Raw genomic sequence first — 16492 nt, 5'->3', positions numbered from 1 at the left:
TTTTGGGTATATGGATGTCATACAGTAGGGTCCCTTACGCGGGACCAGTCAGAATCAAAATCTGTTCTGGCAAAGAGTGGCTTACACGCTGGCGAAACTAGCCAGGTGGCATGTAATACCACATTTCCCTGGCAGTGGCAGCAGAAATATATGGCTTGCTGCCTAGCCAGGAAACAGACCACTGTGGACGATCCTTTAATAAAGTCGTATGCGTTTAGAAAAAAAGGGCCTGATTTTCTCTACTTTTGTTCATGGGCTGCGTCTGGTACTGCCGCTCACACTCATTCAGCAGAGTGTCATTTTTTTGTTTATCCCAAACAATCCTATTAAATTGTTTCTCTATTTGTTTTTTCCCCATAAATCGAATCTATTAAAATAAGCGCTGCATGTGCTCATACTATGTAATAACGGTTGCAGACTAATTTGGTCCCTTAGTAGAGACTCTTGGTACAGTACTGTTTCCTTTCAAGTCACACATTTAGGATGAGGTCAGTGTACAAAGAGTTCTATCTATGCATAATTTGTCCATGGATGATGACAAATGGCAAAGTCCAATATTTACCACAATCCTAAAAGTTTTGGTACATAAAGGCATACCTCTCAACTTTCAATTATTGAAAATAGGGAGAACTTTTTATTATGTTTAACCACGCCTCTAACCCCACCCATATACATCCAGTTCAGCCCACACACTATAATGCCCCCACACAATATAATGCCCCCATAGTGCCTCCCTAAACAGTATAATGCCCCGACAGTTCCCCACACAGTCTAATGCTCATACACAGTATAATGCCCCTATAGAGCCCTCCACACACAGTATAATGACCCCACATTATAATGCCCCCTAGTGTCTGCATAGTATCACACATGATCAGAAACATGACAGTATTACACATGATAGGCTTAGATACAGGGCACAGCAGACAGTCTTCTTATACTAAGGCCTTATTCAGATGAGCGTGTCCATTTTGCGTCCACAAAAAACGCACCGTATTTCTTGCATTTTAGTTCCGTGTGGTATCAATGTTCTTTCCATATGGCATCAGTTTTTCATGTCCGTGTTTCTCCTATGCAAGCACTTACTGTTTTTTTTTAACAGCATTTCTTTAGCAACTGATGGGTGAAACACGGACAGCCCACAGATGTCATCCGTGGGCGGTCCAAATTTTTCACGCACCCATAGACTTCAAGGGACGACATGGTCCGCAAAAACGGACCAAAATAGTACATGCAGTGAGATTCACGCAATGGACACGCTGCGTGAAAAAAACATTATTATGTTCAACGGACAGTACACGAACATAAAACACGGTTGTCTGAATAAGGCCTTAACCTGAGCTGGGTCCTCCTCGGCTCCGGGCGCAGCGTGGGTCCTGACGCCATTCAGCATCATGACGTTGTAAGCATCATAACATTGTGACTCTGAAAGCTGTCAGGACTCAGCGCTGCTCCCGGAGACTTAGGAGCGAGGAGGGTACAAATACTGTTACTATAGTAACAGGGGCCCCTTGTAGTTTATTACATAGGCCCGCATTACTACAGTAATTGTGGATAGATGTGGTGCGGAGGGGTCATGGCCCACCTGTCTTCAAGGCTCGATCGCAATTGGGACTGCTGCAAACCCAATAGCTATGCCGCTGGTTGGGAGACATACATCACGGGCAATAAACATTTTAACAAGCTATTGTAATCTGAGCACTGGAATAATATACTGAGGGCACTACTGTGTCTGCAAACATCCTCATACACCCTAAGGGTATGTGCACACGCTAGCTACCTTTTACGTCTGAAAAGGCAGACTGTTTTCAGGAGAAAACAGCTGCGTCGTTTCAGACGTAAAAGCTCCTCCTCGCATTATGCGAGGCGTCTTTGACGCTCGTAAATCTTGAGCTGCTCTTCATTGACTTCAATGAAGAACGGCTCAAATTTCGTTGCAAAGAAGTGTTCTGCACTTCTTTGCCGAGGCAGTCATTTTACGCGTTGTCTTTTGACAGCTGTCAAACGACGACGCGTAAATGACAGGTCGTCTGCACAGTACGTCGGCAAACCCATTCAAATGAATGGGCAGATGTTTGCCGACATATTGTAGCCGTATTTTCAGACGTAAAACGAGGCATAATACGCCTCGTTTATGTCTGAAAATAGGTCGTGTGAACCCAGCCTAATAGTTAATGAACCCCTTCTATTATTTAAATTAAAGTGATCTGAGATGGCACCAATTGTCAATTCAAATAAATGACAACTCACCAGATACATATTTTTATTCTGCTTTACAGGAAGGTTATATCTTTGCACTTCTAAATCTAGAATAATTATAGCATGAGTAATTAACATGGGACTCCATGCCAGATAACATATGTCAGACTGTTAAACACATTTGCTGTTTCTCTGGATAGAAAATCTTACGATTGGGTATATTTGTATTTAAAGAGGCTCTGTCACCGCATTATAAATGCCCTATCTTCAATATAATGTGATCGGCGCTGTAATGTAGATTACAACAGTTTTTTATTTAGAAAAACGATCAAATTTGACCAAATTATTACCTATTTTAGATTTATGCTAATTACTTTCTTAATGCCCAACTGGGCATTTTTTAGCTTTTGACCAAGTGGGTGTTGTAAAGAAAAGTGTATGACGCTGACTAATCATACACTTCTCTCCATTCATGTCCATTTGTACTCACACACAGCATGATCTTGCGAGATCACGCTGTACTGTCACTTACTCACACATTAACGTTACTGAAGTGTCTGGACAGTGAATAGACATCGCTTCCAGCCAGGACGCGACGTCTATTCACAATCCCGACACTTCGGTAACGTTTGTGTGGGACTTAATGACAGCAAGCGTGATCTCCCGTGATTGGTCAGCGTCATACACTTCTCTTTACAATGCCCATTTGGTCAAAAGCTAAAAAACGCCCAGTTGGGCATTAAGAAAGTCATTAGCATAAATCTAAAATAGGTCATAACTTGGTCAAAATTTATTGTTTTTCTAAATAAAAAAAACAATGCTGTAATGTATATTACAGCGCCAATCCCATTATGTAGAAGATAGGGCATTTATAATGTGGTGACAGAGCCTCTTTAAGTATATCACAATGTCAGGCATGAATATTGCCAATTGTAGTTTATTAGGTGCCTATTAATTAACATTTTCTGATTCAATATTCTATGAAATAAAAATAATCTGTCTTTTCTACTGAGATTCCTCTTATGGATGAAAAAATAACCATGGTGCCCGATAGCAAAAACTAAAATGGGCCTTTTTCCACCATGACCACCGTTAGCAGCAAGTAAGGGCAGGACATATAAAGCTTAAAGGAGTTTGTCCATCTGGAACATTTATGACATATCTACAGGATATGCCATAAATGTCAGATAGATGTGGGTCCCACCTCTGGGATACCCACCTATCTCTAGAACAGGGCCCCTGACCCCCTTTCTACCTTTCTCAGTTCACGCTGCCTCCCGGGCCACTTCCTGATTACATGGTCAGGAATTATAAAAACAGCGTAGCTTGCTGAGCTACGCTGTTTCCATAACTCCCATAGAAGTGAAGGTCAGTTATGGAAGCAGCGTAGCATGCGAGCTATGCTGTTTTTATAATTTCAGACCATGTAATCAGGAAGTGGCCGGGGGAGGCAGAGGGAACTGGGAAAGGTAGAACAGGTTTAGAGGGCCCCGTTCTAGAAATAGGTGCGGATCCCAGAGGTGGGACCTGCATCTGTCTGACATTTATGGTATATTCTGTGGATATGCCATAAATGTCCCTGATGGGCAAACCCCTTTAAGATTATTTTCCTTTGCCCAGTGTCCTTTTCTTCTATCCTGGATTTCCCAGCAAACTTTCTTCAACTTTCCACAGTCCTTTCCACTCTCCCCGTCCATCATCCACAGTGATCACCCACTGCACCTTATATCTGAGTTGAAATAAGTCTCCTTAGCTGCTATGCCTGCTTCCCTGGAAGTTACATCCGTGAGTCCCTGAGGTTTTTGACCTGCTTGAGTATGTAGAAAGGACTATGAAAAATGTAAAACCATGATGTTAATATAAAGTTTTCTTGCACATAATTCCCTAAACTGTGAGAGACTTCCATGTGGGAATTCTGAGTTCATGGCTACGCTGCATATAAAGTAACAGCATTGCCCCTGTAGCTATGAGCTCAAATCAATATAGTTGTTATTATGCCCTTAGGACTATGTTACATGGGTGGTCTATCACATTATTTTTGTGGATCCCAGACACATCATTCTATGCATTTTCCTCGAATAAATTAAATTAATATTAAATTGAATACACCGTTCTAAAAATTATAGGTAGTAGTTCTAAACCGCAATTTAGTTTTGTTTTTTTAATGTTGCTTTTAGCTCTACGATCTTAGGAATGCTAAGAACTGGGACTCGATTTTAGCTGCATTATGTAATGAGAGTATAAAGTGTCTAAAACCCATTTCCTGTCTGATAAACTCTTCTTTTCTTCCCCCATTCTTTACATTGCAGTCATTGCTGTTGTGTTGGACATCTGAGTATGAGCACAAGCCCAACACACTCTCACAAGGAAGTTAGTACACATAGAGAGATGGTTTCTATTATCACAAGTGTACAAGGATTCTGAACAATAAACATAAACATATACCAGTAGTTTCCAATCTGTAGCACTCCAGTTAATGCAAAACTACAACATCTGGCACACTGGAAGTTGTAGATTTGCAACATCGAAAGAGCCACAGGTTGGAGACCAATGCCATATACAAAGACACGGTTCACATCTGCGTTGGTGGCTTTGTTAGGTGGTCCTTCACAGATCTGGTCGAAAATGGCGGAAACAATAGCGCAGTATACTGCACTAGTTTTCTAGTAAAACCATGGTCACCAGAACGGAAAGCATTAAAGTCAATGGGTTCTGTCGGGCATCGGTGGTGTCCGTCGTACAACGGAATCGGCATTTCTGTTGATCTGCTCCTCTTATGCCGCAGAACAATGGAAAGACCAATGCAGATGTGAACAAGGCCTAAGGCAAATGAGTCTCAATAGGGGGGATCCTGGAGATCTGCTTATAATATAAAAAAAGGAGCTGGTTCCCAGCCATACTTAGTCACTGCATACTTTAGAAATCAGTAATATGTACTTTTGGGAAATGTACAGTATGAAGGCTGGTAAACGCTCTAAAACAATGAGTTAATTTTATTTTATTTTCACTTTTTGGCAAAAACATACAACTGACTGTATATTTGAATTCCTCCTGTATATATATATATATATATATATATATATATATATATATAAATTATGAACCAGAGGTCTGGGGATGTGACAAACTGTGGAGTATAAAATCCCCAGGGTGACTTTTTCCTTTTTTACATTTCGGTAGCAGTGAAGTGTGAGGATAGTGTCAAGACATATTTATACTCTCCAGCCTGTCGTAGATGATACTTCACAGGATTTGCCATTTATTGCAGTCTGATGCTGTGTTCTTCACCAACTAATTTATTCCCTTATGCAGCCTCTGGGAAAGTCTTGTGCAGAGACCCTCCTGACAAGATGATAAAACAGGAATGATTACTTTTACATTTTACTTTGTAGGTTATTTTTCCAATCATTTAGGCCTCATGCACACAACCGTAGTTTTGCGGCCGCAATTTATCCACCTTTTTGCGGATACATTGCGGACACATTCTTTTCTAATGGCCCCATGCACACTACAGTGATTTACACGGATTTGTGCGCGGGCCGCAATCCCAGACCGCAAAAACTCACGACAAGACATTTTACGGTCCGAATTTGCGGATTCACCAATACTGGTAAATTGTTGTGAGTCCGGATGACGCACGGATGCACAACAAGGGTTTTTTGCAGTCCGACGCACCGCAACGGACCCGTGGTTTTGCGGACCACAAAACCAATATGGTCGTGTGCATGAGGCCTAAACCAAAGAGAGGAGCAAGTGTGTTAGTTTCATTAGTTGCTAAGGAGTAAGGAGAGGTGAGTATATTTACTAGTATAAAAAATAAGAAAACGTTTTTCCAGCTCACCACTACTGCCACAGGTCTCCTGTGTAGCGCTCGGATTTATGTCCTGGCTGATGTGTATTTATAGGAAAAAAAGAAGTTGAATCCAGCTCTTCAGAGTAAAACGTCCAATCATTATTTTTTATCAATTAAAAAATTGTACAGTGACATCAAAGGGTGGGTGTAGAGAGCCTACGTGTTTCTGACAGTTCCTCCGTCCTTACTCTTGGCCTGAGTAAGGACGGAAGAACCGTCAGAAACGTGTAGGTCACCCCCTGCTGTCGCTGTACAATTTTTTAATTGATAAAAAATAAGGATTGGACGTTTTACGCTGAAGCGCTGGATTCAACTTCTATTTTTCCTATATTTACTAGTATATTTACTAGTATATTTACTAGTGACAAGCCAACCAGACTGTGATATCGCGAGAGATCACAATCTTGTCCTTGTCTGCCGAGAGCTGAAGAGAGACAGTGTGCGCGCGCACACGCTCTCCACTCTCTAGCTCTTGCTGTGGCCTGTCCATAGCTGATTGGACAGTGTCACAGCCATACGCCCCCTTGCCATTACACGCTCCATTGACAGTTCGAGGGGTTATTTAAATATTGGCCACCAAATATAACGATACCGATATCTAAATAACGGAGGAGGGTAGGGAAAAAATTTAAAGTGCCCCAGGGTTTGTGCTGCCCTGCCTATTACATGCTTCAATCAGCTGCACGCTTATGGGGAGGTGAAAGGTTCTCTTTAAGCATCTGATTGGATTTTTGCTACCCCTATTGTGTTTAATGCCCATTGTAACCTCTGATGGCTACATAAGTAGAATTTTTGTATAGTAGATAGTAGACAAGAAAGAAAATACCCTGGCAGTAGTCATGTATAATCCATGTAAACTTGGTAAAAGCTTTTCATTTTTTTTTTTTAAATAAGCTGTCTGCTAACGCAATACAGGAGAACTGAGACCTCGACCAAATAGGCCATGTTCACAAAGCAGATTTTTTTATATGTAGTACACTTTTTGTAAGCAGTTTTTATGAATATGTTCGTGCAGAATTGTTGATAAAAAAAAAAAGTAGCTTAAATCTTCAGGCAAACATTTTTGCTGGGCTAGCAACTTTTTAGAAGTTTTATAAAGTTTCACTCCCTGCCTTATTCCTCTATCTATGTACCTGCTGTCTGTCTTGTTGTTTCCTTTTCCTGCCCTCATATATTGTGTAGATCTTTCTTTACCAGCAATGTGGTTTTATTTCCCCGTTATGCCCCATACATGCCCCCTCCCCTTTACAGCTCCAGGGAGTTACTTGCAGTCGCTGACAGAAAAATATAATTAAGTTTTATAATGGACTGTGCTTGTTAAAAAAAAATGCATTACTATCAATCACCATAACTAGTACTGACAACTATGTGACAGTGTCTCTGACAGCTCACTATAATGTGGCAGGCATTCCTTATATATCACATTCACAGTTAACTCTTTTTCTTCTGCCAAAACCAAGATTTACTGGTGAAACTGTATTGTGAAACTATGCAGCATAGTGGATCATGTTTCTTATATTTTTGGGTTTTCAGGGCATCTGAAGGCAGGACAGTGGAAGTTCCATACAGAGGAGATGTGGAGAACACTGTTCGGGACATCTTGGGAGGATTGAGATCCACTTGCACATATGTTGGAGCTGCCAAACTGAAAGAGCTAAGCAGAAGGACAACTTTTATTCGTGTCACTCAGCAATTAAACCAGATGTTTTCTTAATGTACAGTATATGCAGTTTCCATACAAATCTCATCACAGAGCTGTCCAGTTTTTAATTCCACAAAACTATTCCTTGGTAAAAGATAAACATTTCACAAAGTAAAACAATAATGCAGTAAACATAATGAGAAGCTTTCTATGCAGCAGATACATTACGTCGCCATATGTTCCCTTCATTTCTGGTATTAATCTTGTCAAACCTTCAGGATCCTACTAAATGTAGCCACAACCAGTTTATAGCCAGTGCAGACAGCAGTTTGTATGTAACATATTTTAATATATTTTATTGATAACAGACAAATATGTATTTATTTATTCACGTTCTAGTATCTTATTCTTATCTCACAGTTTGCCTCACTATTATGATTGTATGTAAAGTGGTTGTCTAAGGGCATACTCCTTTCAATGTGCCTTTATAGGGCATATGTACATCCTCCCTCACAACCCACTCTATGTGTCAGAACGGAGAGCCGACTTAACAGAGCGGTTCCCACTCTGGCCGACCAGGTGTGTCTATGCATTAGGCCCCTTTGACACTGCATTTATGGTCTCCATTTGACTTTAACAGGGAATAGCTCCTGACGTATAAGTGAAGGGCTTATTCCCAACTCATCCGTTTAAATGTCTGAGCGATGCGGGTTCCAGCTCTGGGACCCACACCTACATTGTACGTAGGTTAACCGACCCTTGTTGCACCTGTTGAGGCGGCTGCTTGCTGCCGATTCCAGCCGGGGACTAAGTGTAAAGGTGGCCGCGCATGCGTCCATCTCTCTACGTTATGTTCCATGGGAGTTATGGAAACAGCCAAGCATGCATTGCTCTGGTGTTTCCGTAAACAAAATCCCTTTATAATTCTGTTCTGACAGGTCGCAGTGGGATCGAGGGAATCTGTTTTCTTTGGCCTGAGGCTGTAGCACTCTATAGAAATGTCTGACACAATTCTTGTATTACCATCCCAGTCATTTATTTTTGACCTGCCAAAGGTTAATTCTATAGTGATTTTCCTCTTTAAAAGGTATCACAAATATTTTCTTTATACTCTGGTATAAAGCCTGGTAAAATACACAAAATAGTAAATTAAACCTTTTGAGCTAATAGTCGGTATCGGACAAATATGCCCACCAGAGGAAACTTTTCTGGGGCCCTACCATCGATCTTTACATAACATTTGCATGTTAATTCTAGTAAGTGATTTGTGAAGAATTGACACTAGCAGCAAATGATAGTCTTCCAATAGGATAGGCTTCTGCTGGACCTTTGGGGACCATTATTTTATTAGAACCTGATCAAACCAGATGATCATCTGGTTCTCTAGTGGGCCAGTCCAATAGTGCCTAGCAATCTTCAGACCTCCAAATTTGTAATTTTGCAGATTTTTATATTATTGGTTGTGGTTTAGAGATGGCCATCAGCCATTATGCATCTCGACAAGTGGATTTCCCACATCTCTCTGCATTTGCAGATGTGGGAGCTCATTTACAAATTCCACGTGTTTGTGTACCATTAGTTCCTATAAGAACAGACGTTCCTCCAGACACACTGTCGTGTCTGCAAGGAAAACAGTAATCTTGGAGACAACCCCTTCTAAGAATATTGGGAGTGGTGCTAATCGAGTATGTAGGCTGCCAAGCAAAATTGCTCCGTTTACCTTTCCCGTAACCAGGTATAACAGGAAAATTTTGCTATACAATTGAGAGCTTATATTTAAAACTAACAAAAAAAACCCCTACAACTACTCATATGCATGATATATTGCTAATAAAAATGATGTAATGTGATGAAAAGATTATCATTCTTGCCAGAGATCAATGCTTTGCACAGTCCAGCAGGTTGTGGCTAAGGATATTATGTGACTGGAATGGAATATGTTTCTTTTTTAGATAAATTTGCCAAAATATGTTCATGCTTTGTAATATTGTTTTTAAGCATCAGTCCTGTCCACATTCACTCTTATACTGAGCCCATTCTACATATTGTTGTAAAGAGTGTACAGAGTAATGGTTTTAAGACCGATGTAAAATGCATTTGTTTCAGTATTATATTTGTTTTGAAACTTGCTGCCTAAAATTAGCATTTCTCATGTGACAAGATGGCACAGCACAGGACCCACACATATTCTCATTCCACCATGTAAGCCTTGGATCACTAAAACATATGCCAAACCTGCAATTATGTACCATTTAAAGTGATATAACACAGCCATAATGATTTATGGATGACTAGAAAGATAACTGCAACATCCCTGTATTAAGCAGTTCATGACAGGTTGAGGGAGGTTGCTATGTAAGAATATTTTTTTGGGCTGTGCCTTTATTAAGCATGTTTTGTTAACTAGTTGCACTTTGGAAGAACTTTAAACTGTCATCTTACTTTAGCCATAAATTAAGACCCCATGCTGAAATGAACCTAAATAAAGATGATGGAAAATCTCCAGTGCATATTCTTTCTGCAATGTAAAGACTTACCAAACACATTATACAGTGGATATAACAAGTCTACACACCCCTGTTAAAATGGCAGGTTTTTGTCTTATTACAAAATCAGTACGAGATGAATTATTTCAGAACTCTTTCCACATTTAATATGACCCATAATCTGTACAATTCCATTGAAAAACATACTGAAATCATTTAGAGGGGAAAAATAAAAATAGCATAACTACAATAATGTGGTTACATAAGTGTGAACACCCTCTTACAATTGGGGATGTGGGTGTGTTCAGAATTAGCCAATCACATTTAAACTCATGTTAAATAGTCAGTACACAGCTGCCATTATTTAAAGTGATTCTGAGTAACCCCATATAAAGTTAAGCTGTTCTATTAGGATTTTCCTGACATTTTCTATGTTGCATGTGACAGCAAAAGCCATGGTCCGTAAAGTGCTTACAACACATCAAATGGATCGGATTGTTGAAAGGCATCAGTCAGGAGAAGGGTACCAAAAAATTTCCAAGGCATTAGATATACCATGGAACACAGTGAAGACGGTCACCAAGAAGTTGTTTATGTACATTTGGCATAAGAGTGACATTACCAAGAACTGGACGTACCTCAAAACTTGATGAAAAGAGGCTACCTAGAGGCCTACAGCAACATTAAAGGAACTGCAGGACTTTCTGGCAGGTACTGGTTATGTACTGCATTTGACAACATTCTCCCGTATTCTTCATATGTCTGGGCTGTGGGTTAGGGTGGCAAGATGGAAGCCCTTTCTTACAAAGAAGAACATCCAAGCCTGGCTATGTTTTGCAAAGACCTACATCAAGTCTGCCAAAAGCATGTGGGAAAACATGTTCTGGTCTGATGAGACCAAGTTTAAACTTTTCTTGCCCATAATTCCAAAAGGTATGTTTTTTGCAAAGCCATTCACTAAAAGAACACCATACCCACAGTGAAGCATGGTGGAGGCAGCATTATGCTTTGGGGCTGTTTTTCTGCATCTGGAACTGGGGCTTAAGTCAAGGTGGAGGGAATAATGAAACGTTTCAAATATCAGTCAATATTGGCACAAAACCTGCAGGCCTCTGCTAAAAAGCTGAAGATGGAGAGGAGTTTCACCTTTTAGCACGACAACGACCCAAAGCATACCTCTAAATTAACAAAAGAATGGCTTAACCAGAAGAAAGTCAAAGTTTTGGAATGGCCCAGCCAGAGCCCAGACCTGAATCCCATTGAAAATCTGTGGGGGGACCTGAAGAGGGCTGTACACAGAAGATGCCCTCGCAATCTGACAGATTTGTAGCACATTTGCAAGGAAGAATGGGCAACAATTGCCAAGTCAAGATCTGCCATGCTGATAGACTTCTACCCAAAAAGACTGAATGCTGTCATAAAGTCAAAGGGTAATTCAACAAAATATTAGTTTAAGGGTGTGCATATTTATGCAACCACGCTATTTTTGTTCTTTATTTTTATTTTTCCACCCTAAAAGATATATATTTATTTAGAGCTCAGCTATAGATGTAGGATTGTTTGCATTGTTCCTCAAAGCATATTTCTGGTTCTAAAATGAAGGTACCATGATGTATGGATTGTAAAGGAATGTTATATGTCCTACATCCAACATATAAAAACGTGAAGCTGCTAATATGATTGACATATATGTATGAGTTTCTGAATGTGACCAGAGCAGTTGATGCATGAAATAAAATAGTAATATGCTGGTGGCCAATATAACCAGTCATTAAAAGGCACAACCTATAATCTGCTGGGTGGTGAAAAGGATGGGGCAACCGATCTGGGTTTTCAATATCTCCTTCTTACTTATTGTTGTACTCTTGTGAAAACAAAATAGTGACTCGGTTTAGTACAAAAAAAAATAGTAATCCATATTTCACTCCATGGTCAGTGATAGAAATTCTGTAGTGCCAACTTTTCTTTATACTTGCATCACAAAAGTCAAAGGGGAAGCTAAATTGGTTCTTCAGTCAAAATACTCTGCAAAAAGCCGCCCAGATGTCTGATTCCTGAACCTCTGCTAGCTTGATTTAGAAAGTAATGGGATACTGAACTTATTTCCAATCCAATTTTATTTTTTTGATATTTCAGTGGAGGTGTGCTTTAAATTTAGTAAGGCATTGGTACTGGACTGTCATAAGAATGCAAGTACAGTACCGAAGCGGCATATTAACACAGAATATACGAAGCAAGATGTGTATTTGTATGTTTTTCAATATTATGGAGCCAATTACTTTAACTAGGGTACTAAATGGATTGGCTAAATTGGTCTACTGCCTTGGATCAATGAGAAGGTTAACTGATGTAATGTGTTATTTACAGATTTTTCAGATGCCCAGAGGTATAGCTAGGAGTTATTACTATATGGGCATCATTTTAATAGTACCTTGTTAAAGCATTGCTCACCTGGCATATACACTACTCTATGGATCATGCTAGATGTCTTGTTGTAGCCCCGATGACAAGCCTTGTAATATTAATCTAAATAAGTAAATGCTGTATATGTTGTTCCCACAGCTCTCCATTGCCCATAGACTCTTTTATTGGATAGTTTAATAGTTCTTGTTTCATGACTGTGATTTGAGGCAGAATAAAACACCTCATCTATTAAAAAGTGCTTTAAGTAGTTCATGTTCCAGGCAATTCAGCAAGACCTCGTGCTGCTTGAGTGGCTCCTAACTCATTGTCGATTAGTACAGTATTTTGCAGGCTGCTTAAACAGATGTTTTCCGTCTATTGCAGCCTTAACATGACTTTATCTTTGCAGTGCCATTTTAATTACAATGCGGCTGCTCTGTCTCTTATTTTAGACCTTGGAATAATCCTGTATTATGTATATTTAATTAAAATGTTCAGCATTTCTCTTGACTGTCTGAAACTGCCTGTGGTAGTGGGAAATGAAGCCTGACTGCATGTGTGGGAGTGCTGTAGGCATGTAGGCTAGAGTGCTCCAGAAATAGCATAGCTGAATCAGAAACCTCATTTCCACATTCTAGTAAACATAGGTCTAATGGAGTGAACGCCTTGTACTTAACTAGATGCTGACCATTGTGCCTTCAGAGCTGCGTGCAATATTACCAGAGTACAGTTTATAGTGTAGCTGCCATTGCAATAAATGAAAGCTGTGCACCATCACCCTGCATTATTACGTCTTCTCCTTCATTATGGAGCGCTATGTATGGTTGTTAAGAAATATTAAACAGGGGCAATATAAATAAAATTTATAGAATTCCATTTTGTACCGTTCCTGGTAACCAGGACTTGATGTTGTTATAAACTAAGCTCTTTATCTTTCTATTCTTCATGTAAGAACTTTCCAATGCATCCTATATGATTCAGATTTATTGGAGCAGTTAGGCCACATTCACACATGACATATTTGTGAAGGGTCTTCCGGGGATTAGCATGAACTCTTTTGTGAGAAGTGAAATCCATAGCAAATCTATTTATAAACCTGCAAACTATTATATGTAGATTTACTACAGATTTTCCAAAGGTTTCAAGAAAATGGGTTTCCATTGAGGGTGACTCCTTCCCTTTACTCCATAGACTGCTCAGAGGGGATACTTAGAAACTAGACAAGGTTATTTGGTGTTTATAGCAGAGATGATAAAATGTGCCCCAAACCCCCCACTCCCCTGACTGAACCCATGTCGCCTTGCACTTATGCTATGCTGATATCTTGTTAACACAGCGGCTTGTGATCTTCATGTTCTAAAATCTTCATGTGTGATTATTTAAAGAGGCTCTCTCACCACATTATAAGTGCCCTATCTTGTACATAATGTGATCGGCGCTGTAATGTAGATTACAGTGGTGTTTTTTATTTAGAAAAACAATCATTTTTGACTGAGTTATGACCTATTTTAGCTTTATGCTAATGACTTTAATTGACAATTGGGCGTGTTTTACTTTTTAACCAAGTGGGCGTTGTACAGAGGAGTGTATGACGCTGACCAATCAGTGACCAATCAGCGTCATACACTTCTCCCCATTCATTTACACAGCACATAGCGATATAGCTATATCACTATGTGCAGCCACAGACACACACACTAACGTTACTCAAGTGTCCTGACAGTGAATATACATTACCTCCAGCCGGGACGTGATGTCTATTCGGAATCCTGACACTTCTGTAGCGTTTGTGTGATATTTACAGCAAGGCAAGCGTAATCTCGCGAGATTACAATGTAACCTGTCATTTAAAACGAGATTACGATTGCCTTGCTGTAAATATCACACAGACGCTACAGATGTGTCAGGATTCTGTATAGACATCACGTCCTGGCTGGAGGTAATGTATATTCACTGTCAGGAAACTTGAGTAACGTTATAGTGTGTTTATGTGGCTGCCCATAGCAATATAGCTATATCGCTATGTGCTGTGTAAATGAATGGGGAGAAGTGTATGACGCTGATTGGTCAGCGTCATAGACTTCTCTCCACAACGCCCACTTGGTCAAAAAGTAAAACACATCCAGTTGTTCATTAAGAAACTCATTAGCATAAAGCTAAAATAGGTCATAACTCCGTCAAAAATGATCGTTTTTCGAAATAAAAAAGATTGCTGTAATCTACATTACAGCGACGATCATATTATGTATAAGATAGGCCACTTTCAATGTGGTGCCAGAGCCTCTTTAAGATTTATCGGCCGAAGCACTTGATAGGTGTCCATACATGGCGCAATAATCAGTCCTATGATCACATTGTGCCATTTTATTGCATTCTTTACAGCCACAGTCGCTGGGTTGAGCACTTGCTAGTGAAATTTTAAATGGTTTTCCCATGAACATAAGTTATGACATATCACTAAGATAAGTTAGGACCCCTATAGACCTGTGTATGTATATATATATATGTATATCTGTGGCTCACTGCGTAAGGCTTTATAATACAGCTCCTGTAGAACTGAATACTAGCTGTATGAATTCATGTGCAAGTGGCCCCTAGTGGCCAATACTAGAGAAAAATGTATAGCTATTTATGGAAGGTGAGCTATGAGGGGACAAGAGAAGAGGAGTGAGGGAACGAGGGCCAACCCTATGGAGAGGTCAGATAAGGTGCAGAAACAAGCAGGAGAAACTACATCTTACAACTCGCAGCTCCCCTACCTGCATTAAGTACAGGGAACATAATTTCCTCAGGAACACTAATCCCAGGCTTCTTTTTTTTTTTTTTTTGCTTCACAGGTTTGTTTTCCATTCTATCTGCATGTGCTGATAGGGTGTGCTGGAAAAAGATTCTTAAAGGGGTATTCTAGTTTTAACAAGTTATCACATATCCGCTGGGACCCCCACTGATCGCCAGAGCCAAGGCTGCTTGCTATGAGCAGTTGAATGGAGCGGCGGATGAGAATGCCCCCTGACGACAGCGCTCAGCAGCTTCCATCAGTGCAATAGGGGTTTATTGGTAATGCCTTACCTGCCTACCCCTGGTCCTGGCCTGTCACCAGGACTAGGCCACCCAATTCATCAATTATTACTGTGTATGTAGCAAGCAGTCACTACCAAATTAACCCTTTGTTCCAGCCCTGGTTCTACTGAACTATTTAGGAATGGAGGTCTTTGCCTGCTGCCTTTGTACACAGGTTGTATTTTTGCTGTTCTTTGGCCATGCAATATTATTTTTATTAAAGTTTACCATATAAATTGCTAAAAGAACGAGTATAGCTTTATTCAGTTTATCTGTTATAACAGGATTTTAAATTAATTAAACTCCACACATTGATATGGCCTTGCTGAATAAATGTTTGTTTTTTTTTGCATGTATTTCTTTTTGTGTTTGGTACAACTGATTCAAAGTGATTGGACAATGGGTGTATAAATTATATCAGTTTGTATTCAGTTTTCAGGTAGTAATTTTGATCCTGTTGTATTTATAGATGCCAAGGGTAGAACATGCTCCCTAAACTGATACATCCTTTTTTTTTTTTTTTTTATAAATTTTGTCTTTTCATTTTTATTTACAAAATTTGTGGCAAAAAAATAAAGAGGAATGTTAGTGTGAACCTACTTACTTTGCTGGACAATAAAGATCAAAAACGTGAATTTTTTTTTTTTAGCACAAGACCTCAAGATAACAAAATGTGAAAAAAGCGAAAGGGTCTGAAGAATTTCAGAATGCACTGTAGATGCTGTACAGAGCTGGGTAACAAAATGAACATAGAAATAACTTCTTCTTAGCTACGGTGGCATCATCTGGTGACCTTTCATACACATACATGTACCTTTCTGTACTTTTAATAAGCTCGGAAAAACCCTT

At 39.7% G+C, this 16492-nt stretch overlaps 1 protein-coding gene across 1 annotated transcript in view; it reads left to right on the top strand.

The window, feature by feature from the left end:
- Positions 1–13987, top strand: part of GMPR (guanosine monophosphate reductase) — a 79010-nt gene extending 65023 nt beyond the window's left edge. Inside the window, exon 9 of the mRNA XM_075826609.1 lies at positions 7586–13987. Within this exon, the coding sequence (XP_075682724.1) occupies positions 7586–7766 (181 nt within the window). The 3' untranslated portion in view covers positions 7767–13987. The remainder of the gene's footprint in view (positions 1–7585) is intronic.
- The last annotated feature ends 2505 nt before the right edge of the window (positions 13988–16492 follow it).

Source organism: Rhinoderma darwinii, chromosome 5 (assembly GCF_050947455.1).
Source record: "Rhinoderma darwinii isolate aRhiDar2 chromosome 5, aRhiDar2.hap1, whole genome shotgun sequence".
NCBI classification, from domain to species: Eukaryota; Metazoa; Chordata; class Amphibia; order Anura; family Rhinodermatidae; genus Rhinoderma; species Rhinoderma darwinii.
The sequence above is the reverse complement of the archived record's forward strand: the minus strand, read 5'-3'. Positions and strand labels throughout refer to the sequence as shown.